This window comes from Pezoporus wallicus, unplaced genomic scaffold, assembly GCF_028554395.1.
Source record: "Pezoporus wallicus isolate ANWC-B61680 ecotype Strahan unplaced genomic scaffold, APGP_CSIRO_Pwel_v1 contig_14127, whole genome shotgun sequence".
Lineage (NCBI taxonomy): Eukaryota > Metazoa > Chordata > Aves > Psittaciformes > Psittacidae > Pezoporus > Pezoporus wallicus.
Window position 1 is genome coordinate 65,186 of NW_026635612.1, and position 11,672 is coordinate 76,857.

General features: G+C 47.5%; 1 protein-coding gene and 1 long non-coding RNA gene across 2 annotated transcripts; one reads left to right on the forward strand and one right to left on the reverse strand.

Annotated features, from left to right (window-relative positions):
* Positions 1-5,738: 5,738 nt before the first annotated feature.
* Positions 5,739-9,043, forward strand: HTR1D (5-hydroxytryptamine receptor 1D). Its single transcript, XM_057397007.1, has 2 exons — positions 5,739-5,877; positions 6,354-9,043. The coding sequence occupies exon 2, from the start codon at positions 7,220-7,222 to the stop codon at positions 8,354-8,356; it is 1,137 nt and encodes a 378-aa protein (XP_057252990.1). The 5' UTR covers positions 5,739-5,877; positions 6,354-7,219; the 3' UTR covers positions 8,357-9,043.
* Positions 7,946-11,151, reverse strand: LOC130592575 (uncharacterized). Its single transcript, XR_008970576.1, has 3 exons — positions 10,455-11,151; positions 8,468-8,577; positions 7,946-8,074 (listed from the first exon to the last, which is right to left on the reverse strand). It is a non-coding gene; the product is annotated as an uncharacterized LOC130592575 (long non-coding RNA).
* Positions 11,152-11,672: the final 521 nt, after the last annotated feature.

Below are 11,672 nucleotides of genomic sequence, written 5' to 3' on the forward strand. Positions count from 1 at the left end.
CAGCTCGAGGTCATTCAAGCAAAAGCTGCTCCCAGTTTCCTCCTGAATTGCCTTCAGGACAGAGGGTGGCTGAGTTCCTTCTTCCATGAAATGTAAGCCCATGTTTCAAAGTGCACTCTGAATTGGTTTACTGGGTGAGGAAGCGCTGCCTTCTGAACCCGCTTCATTCTCTGTGTTGGCAATAAGGGGATATGCTCTGATTACGTGTCTGTAGAACAATTCTACCACCCTTTCTATGCCTTTTTAAGGCTTGACTGTTTATTTGCATACAAGGATTAGCACCCCAGTAATGCATTAAACACTTGGAAAAGTCCCTGAGTCTGCAGAGAGCACTCTGTAGGGAGTTATACAGTGATTCCCCATTCTTTCCTAAATGGGCTCCATGCTTCATGGCAGGAGACCCCTGTCTGATCTCCCATCTCTGCCCCAGCTCTCCTGCTGTCCTCCACTGTCTCCAGACCCAGGCAAGGCTGGTAGGTTCAAGCTGGACTTTGAAGTGCTTGGGGTTCCAGGCTTCCTTTGTAGGCCATGGAAAGAAACGGGCACCACCTAAACCAGGCTTCAGGACAGAAAGGAAGAAGAATCTCCATAGAGGGAGCCTGAGAGCATGAACCACGCTTGAGATTTAACCACTCTTTAGATGTCAGATGTGCCGGGTCAGGCGTTCTGTATCCGACCATTGAGATCAGAGTCAGTGTCCCCCTTCTTGTCCTGGATTCCATGTTGCCCACATTTGGACACAGTCTGCACTGCAGTCTCACAGCCCACTGTGTTTCATTTGCCCTTGCAATTCTTCTTGTTATATGACTTCAAATCATAGTGGGAAAGGAAACAAGAGAAAGAAAAAGCTTATTGGAGGTTTTGCACGTTTGTCATCACAGACTTTATGGCAGTCTAGGGAATGCCAGAGCTAAGAGCTGCAGCCCCTGCTCCCTCTGAAGGAATGATCAGTGACGTTGCGGTGTTGGATTTGCCGGCACCACTGCCCAAATCCCAACCTTTCCCTTCGACAAGTGACCACAGAACAGTTCAGGCTGGAGAGGACCGTAAGTTCACCTAATTCCAGCCCCCTGCCCTGTGAGGTGTAACAGCGGTTGTAACTTGGTAGTCAGCAACAGGTTGGAGAGCTGATGCATGTTGCTGTGTATAAAGGCAAGAGAAAACAAATATCAATACTTCCTTGAAAGCTGAGCAAACGAGAAGGTGGGAGAAGGGAGAGGAGGAGTTAAACCTCTCCAGTATTTGCTTGCCAGTTATCATCATTGCTTATTTAACATGGGAAATGTTCTGTAGGTATCGTATCTATTTATCATAGAGCACTGTTCTCTGTATCAAAAAGTAAACCCGAAGCAGGTACACCTGATTTCCTTCGAAATAGTCACCCTAAGCCTAGCATTAGAGACTGAGCTGTGCTGCATGAACCGTGCTGCAGCGAATGTATGCAGCCTCATGTATACTCCTCCAGCAACACGAACTCTTTCGCACCAGCTCCCCTTACAGTCAAGCAGAGAGATGCTCAGCACTAAAGGGCTCAGCTGCCTGCTGGGGCTGAGCAGCTCACAGGGAGTTTTCACGTGTCTCAGTGGACTGTGATGAATTCACCTCGGCTTTGGTACTTTGTGATGCAGCCCTGAAGGAGGGGGCAAGGAGAAGAAGGCAGAAAACACTGCTCACCTCACTGGTTTTATAACCAGTGCAAAATGTATACATGTAACAAGCAGAACCCAGGCAGCACTGCAGACCTCATGTAATCAAGCAAAGACTTGCTTTTCTAATCAAAAGTTCAGCAAATGTACAGTTCCTTGTATCCTGACCAACCCAAACCAGTGTTATCCATCAACAGTTGGTCCATACTTATGGTACTTGAGGTGTGTTGTTTTGATTTGTGATGAGCTGGACAACTCATGAAGTGCAACAGCCCACTGAATTCAGCTATAGTGATGCAGACAGAGCACAGGGAGGTCAGGAGGGGGCAAACTAGCTAGAGTATGACAGCTCTGCTTCTGGAAACATGGTGTGGTGTTAAAGACTTGTTTGGTGTGATGTGAAGCTCACCTGAGATCTCAGAAGCATCCTGGATAATCAGAATAACCAGTGTAACCAGTTACTTGCTGCTGCCTGAACACCAGAGAAATTCAGGTGCAAACTCAAGCTCCTGGTTTCAGGTCGGGAATAAAATCATCTTTTATTCCTAACACAGGTACCTGCAAAAATCAGGAGACAGGATCCCGTGTGAAACGGCAAGGTGGGAGGAGTAAGTGAAAACCTGAGGTGTGAGTGGAGCTGGGGGTGTGCGTGGATGCGCTGCCTGCAATCCCTGCCCGGCACCCACCCAGGAGGAATTCACCCTTTGCCCTGTGCTGAGAGAGGAACTCGCTGAGCAGTGGCCAAAGGAGAGCCTGGCCTGGGGCAGGACCCTGTGCTCTCACCCTGCTTCCTCCTGCCGAAGAAAGTGGTCCTGCAGAGCTGAGCCTTGCTCAGTCCTCCCTGCCTGGAGCACGAGACAGCGCAGGAGCTGGAGGCAGAGGTGTAGGAAATGTCCCTGCCATGCACAGCAGTGGGTGAGAACAGGGGAGCAAAGGCAGGCCCTGCACGAGGGCTGCTCTGCTTTCCTGTGGTCACGAGGGTTGCCACTTCCTAGCGATGCTCTGGGCTTCTCCCAAGAGCCGTGCTGTGCTTCCAGCTCACCCCCCTGCCCTGAGCACAAGAGCAGCACTTGCAGTGATGCCCATCCCTGTCTCCAGGGACCTGGCAGCTTGTTTTAGGGACACCTTGTTTAGTGTGGGCGATGCTGAAACCGCCTCATCATAGGAGAGCACTCACTTCTATTCTAGATTACTCTGCTTCCTTTTCAAGGAGCTGACTCCAAGAGCCACATGAGCTTGTAAGCAAGCTCCCACTGCAGCTCGCAAACCAGTCCCCCCAGTCACTCCTTCATTTCTGATGGCAATGCGGCAGCCTGTCAGTGCGCAGTGCAGCCGAAGCTGACTTGATTGTATGGGGTCCATATAGATTTTATTTCCTGTCACTTTTAATCTATCTTATTTATAGCCTTTGCAGAATGCTCTGTACTTCAGGCAGCTTAATCCAAAGCCAGGAAACGTGGCTCGTTTGCAGCTTACTGATGCACGCAGACGTTATACAGATTGCACACTACATTTGACAGCTTTTCCCCCAGTTTTTACTTTCACACAGGCTTCACCTTTTCTGTGGATCCCATTCTCCTGTGCAGGGCTCCCTGTCATTGCTTTGTTTTAATCCTGGAAGCTGCATCCTGACTTGATCGGGATCTATGGACTGGCAGATTCCTACCGCTCATTCTGAATGCATTCCATTCGAACAGGGCTCCCACCTCCAAGCTGCACTCCACAGATGCTCTCATGCTGCCTTGAGTCAATTGTCCCTAAGACGCAAGAACTCGCTTCAAAATCTCCCCCTCTTGAGCTCTCCCACGAGCTGCCTGTGCGCAGTGATTCCCGTTCGCAGTGCCATCTGCTGCCTGCCAGCGCCTTTACTGCTGCTCGGGGTTGCAGCGGGAGAGAGCAGACCTGTTTTATCCAGGGCTCTACCTTGACCTCAAAGATCAGAATCGGTTGCACAAGTTGGGGAGAGCCGCTGGATTTTCAGTATTTTGCTGAACTTCAGCTCTGCTCGCAGCTAACCCTTTGCGATTCCCCTGGTTGTTACCCAGCTACGAGGGGGGGAGAATGAATTCCCCAATTCCTCTCCCTTCAGCGTGAGCTTGAAACATTTAGCTCGCTAAAAGACATTCCATCTTGCTCTCCATTTTCCCTGTTCTATTCAGTGAAAGGGCAATTCTGTATTTTCATCTCAACACACTTACTGGTGTATCCATGACTTACTCCAGCACAGATCTGCAGGGATGCACCAACGCGTTCTCACTGTGGGGTCAGCTGCACCATTCAAAGCCAGGCTGGATGTGGCTCTGAGCAGCCTGACCTAGTGGAAGATGCCCCTGCCCATTGCAGGGGAGTGGACGAGATGAGCTTTGAAGGTCCCTTCCAACCCCAACTATTCTGTGATTCTGTAATTCCATGAAATCGTTGTCTAAAAGACTCCCCCCGTTCTCCAGAAATGGCATCTGTGATCCAGAAGGGTCAGAAATGGGTCATGACTTCCTTTACTGGATGCACATCCTTGGCCTCTCTTGGTGCAGGGCCGCAGCTCCATGTTGGCACAGCCCACACGATGGCACTGGGTCATAACTCAGCCTCCTGCTTGTGGCGTTGCCCTGCTGCAGCTTGGTTTCTCCTCCAACTTAACCAGGCTAGAGACCCTGCCCTGCTGCCTTGCCTTCACCGTGAGAGCTGAACTGCAGAGCTGAACAGCAGGCAAAACCAGGAACCAACAGAGAAGATAATGACCACAGAGAAACCAGATGAACTTTACCATCCCTGCTCACTAAAGACTATTTGGAGGATGGTTACAAGTGGAACCTTTATTTCTGGCCAAAGTGAACAACATTAAATCTTCACTGTCACACAGTGCTCAGCTAAAGAGTTCAATGCAACTCAAGATCCAAAGTGCAATGGTATCAGCAAGGCTGTTCAGTCTCTACTTAAAACTCTTTTGGCACCTGCATCTGTGGTACCAGTTTCCAAAGAGATCCGGGCAGCTGCTTATCCACAGGCCTGATGTCTGTACCTAGCCAGTTTGCAAAGGCTAGAATGAACAACAGGATCACTGTACACGTAGCAGATATGGTGGTTTGGGGAACAGGAAAAGGCCAGGCTTTTGCAAAGGTAAGTTATACCTCCGCAGTCTGTTGAAGTAATTACAAAAAGCTGATGTGTACTGAGTGAACTCAGTGCCAACCGATTTAATTACTTGGACTCTCAAGAGACTTTAAGTGATCTGGAAAGTACACGAATAGTGGGGTGCTGACATCTGCTGATGAAACAAAGCTCTTCAGGGTAATAAAGACAAGGACGGACTGTGCAGAGCTGTAAAGACCCTTAGTGAAAAGTGGAAGAAGGAAAACAAGACAGACAGATGCAAAAAGTGAGCAAAAAGTTAAAAATGCTGATGCTACCACTCATGGCTTTGGGATCATGTTAATTGGGACTGCTCTGTGGGAATGTCAGATCGGGCCATGGAATGATTAAAAAAAACCAAAGTAAATCTCAGAAATCATTAGGCAAGAAATTGAGACGAGAACAGAAACTATCATTATGCTGCAGTAAAATCAGTGGTGCGCCCACGTCTTCAACACTTTGTGGTTCTGCTCGCTCTGTCTCAAAAAGAACATATTGGAGTTGTGGAAGCATCACAAAAAGGCAGCAGGGCTGAGCCATTGTCAGAGAAAGGTGACTGGATTTGATGGACTTTGGTCACTATGGCCATTGTTACGTTCAAAAGTGGAACCTTTGCTCAGTGTCACAGGAATGTTCATTGGGAAGATGGGTTAGCCTTCCTGGTAAAAACCCCAGGGCATTTAGTGTGAAACAGCAGACTCTTCTAGGTCCCCTTATTGGAAAAGCGCACCTCAGAAGAAAAAGCATCTTTAAAAGCAAGTTTGACTCACAGAAGGTGGTTGCTTCCAACAAAATCAAACACTCAGACCTGACAAGTGTTGTTTCTGAGGTCAGGATTCAGGAGCTCAAGAGAGGCTGTTTGACACCAAAGTGTCAGTGTTTCATGCACATGATGCTCTTGCTCCACAGATTCCTAACCGAGTGACTCTCAGCTCTGTTTCAGATGTACTGGTTGTGAGTGACAGAGGTTTCTTCTCGACGGTTCAGAGGAGGCTGGCCGGGTGACTATCTCCTTGGAGAAGTTCACTGTCTTTTTAGCCCTCGCAGCCATTCATGGACCATATTCAGGATCTCTTTCAAGAAGGCTTGGGCCTGGCATAAGGTAAATGACATTCTGGTACTCATGGGGGGAACTGAGTCAGAGGTCTCAAGGACAAGGGGTAACGGGTTAAAACTTAAGTGGAGGAAGTTTAGATTGGATCTAAGGAAGAAGTTCTTTACTGTGAGGGTGCTGAGGCACTGGAATGGGTTGCCCAGGTTGATGGAATGCTCCATCCCTGGCAGTGTTCAAGGCCAGGTTGGACAGAGCCTTGGGTGACCTGGTTTAGTGTGAGGTGTCCCTGCCCATGGCAGGGGGCAGGAACTGGATGATCTGAAGGTCCTTTCCAACCCAAACCAGTCTGTGATCCTATGATTCTATAAACCTGTCTTCAGATGTTTTCTTCAGGTTTGTAAAGATTTCAGGTTACACCAAGTGAATCTAAAGAAAAGCGTGGCAAGCCTGTAGGCTGTGATACCTCAGCGACCACAACTCTTCTATCCCCATTCTGCACTAAAAAATCTGCTTTCTTTTTCCAGAACCCCTTCACCAGCCTGTTCTTCCTCCTTTGAGGGAATCACTACTCCAGAAGTCATTCCAATCATTGACCATGTCAGGAGCATCTCAGTTCTTGGAACATGCTGTGAGCTTCAGTGCCAACGCATTGATTTCTGGTACCCAATACCTGACTTCAGCATTTGAAGACTGAATGTTGACGAGAAAACCCCACTGCTCTGGAGGAAGAAATGAAAACCGAGCTCTGAGCTTTTCAAAAAGAGGTCTTGATTTACAGTTCTGGCACAAATGATGGCTACAGAAGGAATGCAGACAGTATTGGTCTGTATCTTGGGTGCTCTGCTAATAAAGTGTCCCTTATCAATATCAAAAATGTGACATTCAGCTAGGAGAGAGGAAGAGAAAATACTCTTGAGGGTGGCTTTGTCCCAAGCACAGGGGCACCAATTACATGCCCACATGTTTCTTTTTCGCCGTCTCACTCTTCAGTATTTATGGATGCAGCTTTGCAGATGAGTTGAGAAAGGAGGTGTGAAGGAAAGGTAATAAAGAATGATTAAGTCACCTGCATGATGAAAATGAAAACCACCTAAATCCCCACCACTCACAGTACTTGTGTTGTGATAGTGCTTGTATTTGTCAGACACCAGAATCATGTCTGGATGATTATGTTTTGCTTTAACAATGATGTCATTGAAGTGATGTGATGGAAAATGTAACTTCGGAGAGCACCTCATCTACTGTGTAAGCTGAAGTTTTCAACAAGTTAATATTTCTTCCGTGTTGGGTTCTAGTATGAGAAGTTCTATTTCAGCAGAAAAGTAAGCATCTTCCCTCAGCATCCCAGAAAGGCTACACTGGGAAGTGAGAAGTGAAATCAGAGCAGAGGATGACTCAGTATAACCACTCGGCAGAGCTCCCTCTCCAGAGCTCAGCAAACAAGTCATTAAATTCCACTGAAGCACCGCTGGCTTTGGATGAAGGGACACTGTTAGGGCTGAAGGTTTCCTTGTCGGTCCTTCTGTCCGTTCTAACTTTGGCAACGGTCCTTGCAAACGTTTTTGTTGTCATTACCATTTTTGTGACTCGAAAGCTCCACACACCTGCGAATTACCTCATCGGCTCCTTGGCGGTGACTGATCTTTTAGTGTCTGTCCTAGTAATGCCCATCAGTATTGCTTACACTGTCACCCACACATGGGCCTTTGGCCAAGTGCTGTGTGATATCTGGTTATCGTCAGACATCACGTGCTGCACAGCCTCAATCCTACACCTCTGTGTCATTGCACTGGACAGATACTGGGCTATCACAGATGCTCTGGAATATGCCAAACGCCGGACCACAGGCCGAGCAGCGCTCATGATTGCTGTGGTCTGGATGATCTCTATCAGCATTTCTGTGCCACCATTCTTCTGGAGGCAAGTGAAAGCTCCTGAAGAACTTGCAAAGTGTACTGTGAACACAGACCAAATTTCCTACACGATTTATTCCACTTGTGGAGCTTTTTACATCCCAACTGTGCTCCTCCTCATCTTGTACGGGAGAATTTACATAGCGGCTCGATCCAGGATCCTGAAGCCACCCTCATTATGTGGGAAACGCTTTACCACAGCACACCTGATAACTGGCTCTGCTGGGTCTTCCCTCTGCTCCATTAATGCCAGTCTTCATGAAGGGCACTCCCATTCAGGTGGCTCCCCAATATTTATCAATCACGTTAAAATAAAGCTCGCAGACAGCATCCTGGAAAGGAAGAGAATTTCTGCTGCACGGGAAAGGAAAGCCACCAAAACGTTAGGCATTATTCTGGGAGCTTTCATTTTCTGCTGGCTGCCTTTTTTTGTCATGTCCCTAGTGCTGCCAATCTGCCGAGATGCTTGCTGGTTTCATCCCATCCTCCTGGACTTTTTTACGTGGTTAGGTTACTTAAACTCCCTGATCAATCCAGTCATTTATACGGCTTTTAATGAAGAATTTAAACAGGCTTTCCAAAAACTAATTCATTTCAAGAAGTGCTCATCTTGAGCCTCTCCTGTCATGTTAGTGAGCCTTGTGCAATCGTGCAGCCTACCTGGAAACTTCCTGTGCTTTTATTCCTTAAGGTACAGAGCCATAATTGCCATCTCTGCTACCTACCCTGTGCTGTGCATGTAACTGGGAACTTCCTGCCCATTTGGTACTTTCTGTCTGGAATCCTCCATCCCATAACAGAACGTGTCTGTGGTCTCTGCAGTGATCATCTGTGTCTGTAAGATCAACACATGAAGTAAGCTCTGTAATAAGTGATGGAGCTCAGAGAGCTGAGTTTGTGTGATGAAACGACACACGTTACCCGATTCTGCCATGCCTTTGTAACCGGATGGGAGGAAAAGGTGTGTGTAGTTGCAGGACAGTATTCCTGCTGTATTCTACTAACAATTTAGGTAGGCTGAGAAAGCCTCTGGAGAACAGGCTCTGATGTCTGCGTTTCCTATGGCACATGCCTAGCCATCTGACACTGATCAAACCTGTAACTTGGTGTGATACAGCCTGACTGAGCAGCAGGGCATAGGAGGCACAGCAGGTGTGCAAGTGCTGTGGGCATTTCACAAATACTGCATTTCCAGCTCTGCTTTGGGTGAACTGTAGAAAGAAGGTTCATTTATTTAAATCATTTTTACACATTTTATCATTAATAAAATAGCAGAAACACTACAAAATAAATAGCATGAAAACGATGGAAAAGTATTTCAATCTTGTATTTCTGGTTTTTTGGGGTTTTTTTTTGCATGCACAAACTGAAAGAGGAAATTATAGTTAGTGCCATTGTGGAGTGACTGGGACTTCAAAAAAGAGCCAGGAGGCGATGACAAGAAATGGAGAGGTAGAGAGGAGAGAATTAAGTGACACATCCAGGCCCACTACAGCCTTTCAGCCTCTCATTTACATCTCTTGCACGATCTTGCAGCTTCCTCCTGTTGCTGGTGCCTCTGCTGAGGACTGGACCATGAAGCGATTGCCCAGGAACACCCACGGCAGAATCAGAGCAGTTGTATAGTCCTCTCAGAGCGCACACTGAGGGCAATTGAGGCTGCCCTGTTTGGGACACAGCTCCTCTCCCCTCCCAGGAGCGAGCTGACACAGCTCAGCCCAGCTCAAGAATTACCTGGCCATGTCCCCCCAGTCTGCTGCCAGAGAGGATCCACAGCTCCCACTGGCAGTGGTGGTTCTCTCACCTGTGCTCACTCCTTGTGCACTGCCTGGGGACACATGAGCTGACACGGGCCACAGCCCATGTGGGCACTGTGGACACTCTCCTTTCAACTCAGAGATTATGGGGTGTTACTTATCTTTCATAGGAAGATGATCCACTACTATTCTTTGGGCTTTTCTAAGACACGGTTCAATTCAAGAGCAAACAGAATTCACAGTTCAATGCAAGAGGCCCTGTCCTTAATTAGATCAAGGGCTAATTAAAAAGGGCACATGGTCTAATATTACACCATTCTTAATGCTGGCAAATATTTGGCAAAGTGCTTCAGGAACTCATACTGGAAAAAATAGTAATATGGAACTGGCACATGAAAACACCAGCTAAGGATCACAAATGAAAGATAAATAACACCCCATCATCTCGGAGTTGAAAGGAGGAGGTTATCATGGCCCAGAGATCAATGTCCGTATTTACCATGTCATTAATGCTCTGTGGATTGCAGTCAGGACACAAATGCACTTCACAGAAGGCACATGGGGGCTGCATGATTTCTAAGTGCCTCTCTGGTGAAGTTCTTCCAATAGTGAGCACATAGGTAAGTTAAAAGACCTTTTTTTATTTGCACAGAGGTACCTATTGTGGCTGTCCCACCATAATATGGATTTTATTGAAAACACAAGAAATAGCTAAACAAAAGTCAAAGCATGTCTGCGTGTTCACTGCAGCACCCCACAATTACATTTCAGTGTGGGTTATTCCTACAGCTGGGGAAGGGGATGAGTGTTAGCAATGAGGAGTCACCATGGCTGAAGGCTGGCAAGACAATGGAAGTGGAACCTGCTCACTCCTCCCAGGACAAGCCTGAATCTTGCAATGGGAATGGAAGATGGTCATGGGCAGTGTGAGTTGAAGCAATACTGCCACGCTTACCAATGCAGAGATGGAGGAGCAAATGTTGTATGTGTAAGACTACTCCCTCTGCAGTAAACCTTAAGAGCCTATGAAGGAATGCCAGGAGGGGTGGCTGTAGGCACGGTTCCCATACAACCTCCACTATGCCAACCCGGCTACAGGTGCTCAGTAGCTCTTGTCACTCAGAGGTGAGGAATTCCCAGCAGCAGCCAGATGCTTCTGCTGAAAACTCCAATGACCAGACACATATCCCATACACTTGTCAATAGCAGGTTTTGCATTTAGGCTTCATCACCGGTGAAACAGGAGGAGGAAATGTAGGTTAATAGGTAATGAAGTCAAGAGCCCTCTCAGCAGGATTTCCTCCAAGCCGCCTTATTCACACACACACCCCCTCCAGCTTCTGGTGGCAACAGACACATCTTCATGCAGTTGTGTTGCCAGCACCTTGCTACTGAGAGGGAGGCCCCTTTCCCGAAGGACCCCATAGCAGCTAGTTGCCAGTTGGGCTGCATATAGCTGATATGACCCCTTCAGCCCAACCATCCACCCCGTTTCTCACTCACTTCACACTCCACTTACGCAGTCCAAATGTCACCAACTTGGCTACAAGTAGACCGCTGGGAGACCATGTCACGACAAAGTCAAGGCTACTATCAATCAATACAACACCAAGCGCCCTCCTGTTGTCCACCCAGGCTGTTGCTTCACTGTAGAAGGTTGGTCATTGGTAAATCCCTGATGGCTGTTCCCAGTCATTTTCTTGTCCTTCACATGCTTTGAAATAGCTTCCAGAAGGATGTGCTGTCCACTCTTCAGGGACTGAGTTAAGGCTGACCAGCTGGTAGCTGCATGGATCCTCACTGCCATTCCTAACAACAAGAATCACATTTGTCCTTTCTTCAATCATCAGGAACTTTTCCCAATTACCAAGACCTTTTGAAGATGAGAGAAACCAGTCTTGAGATTACATTGGCAAGCATGCTTGGTACCCTCAAATGCATCCCTTCTGGTTCCATGTATAGGCCTAATTCAGCTGACATTTTTAAGATGTTTGCTCCAGGAAGGAGTGAAACACCCTCTAAACTCAACCGAATTTCATGACAAAGAACCCCAAGTGCTCTGTGACCAAGAGGAAGATAGCAGCAGTATGAACAGAATAAGACAACGACCTGCTTCTGATGTTGCTGCTTGTTCCTGAGTGCTTTTGTTACTAACCTTGCTATGGCTGCAGGA

What these genes read in the sequence shown, in the direction of transcription:
- HTR1D (XM_057397007.1), top strand. Translation starts at nt 7,220, where the DNA reads ATGACTCAGTATAACCACTCGGCAGAGCTCCCTCTCCAGAGCTCAGCA.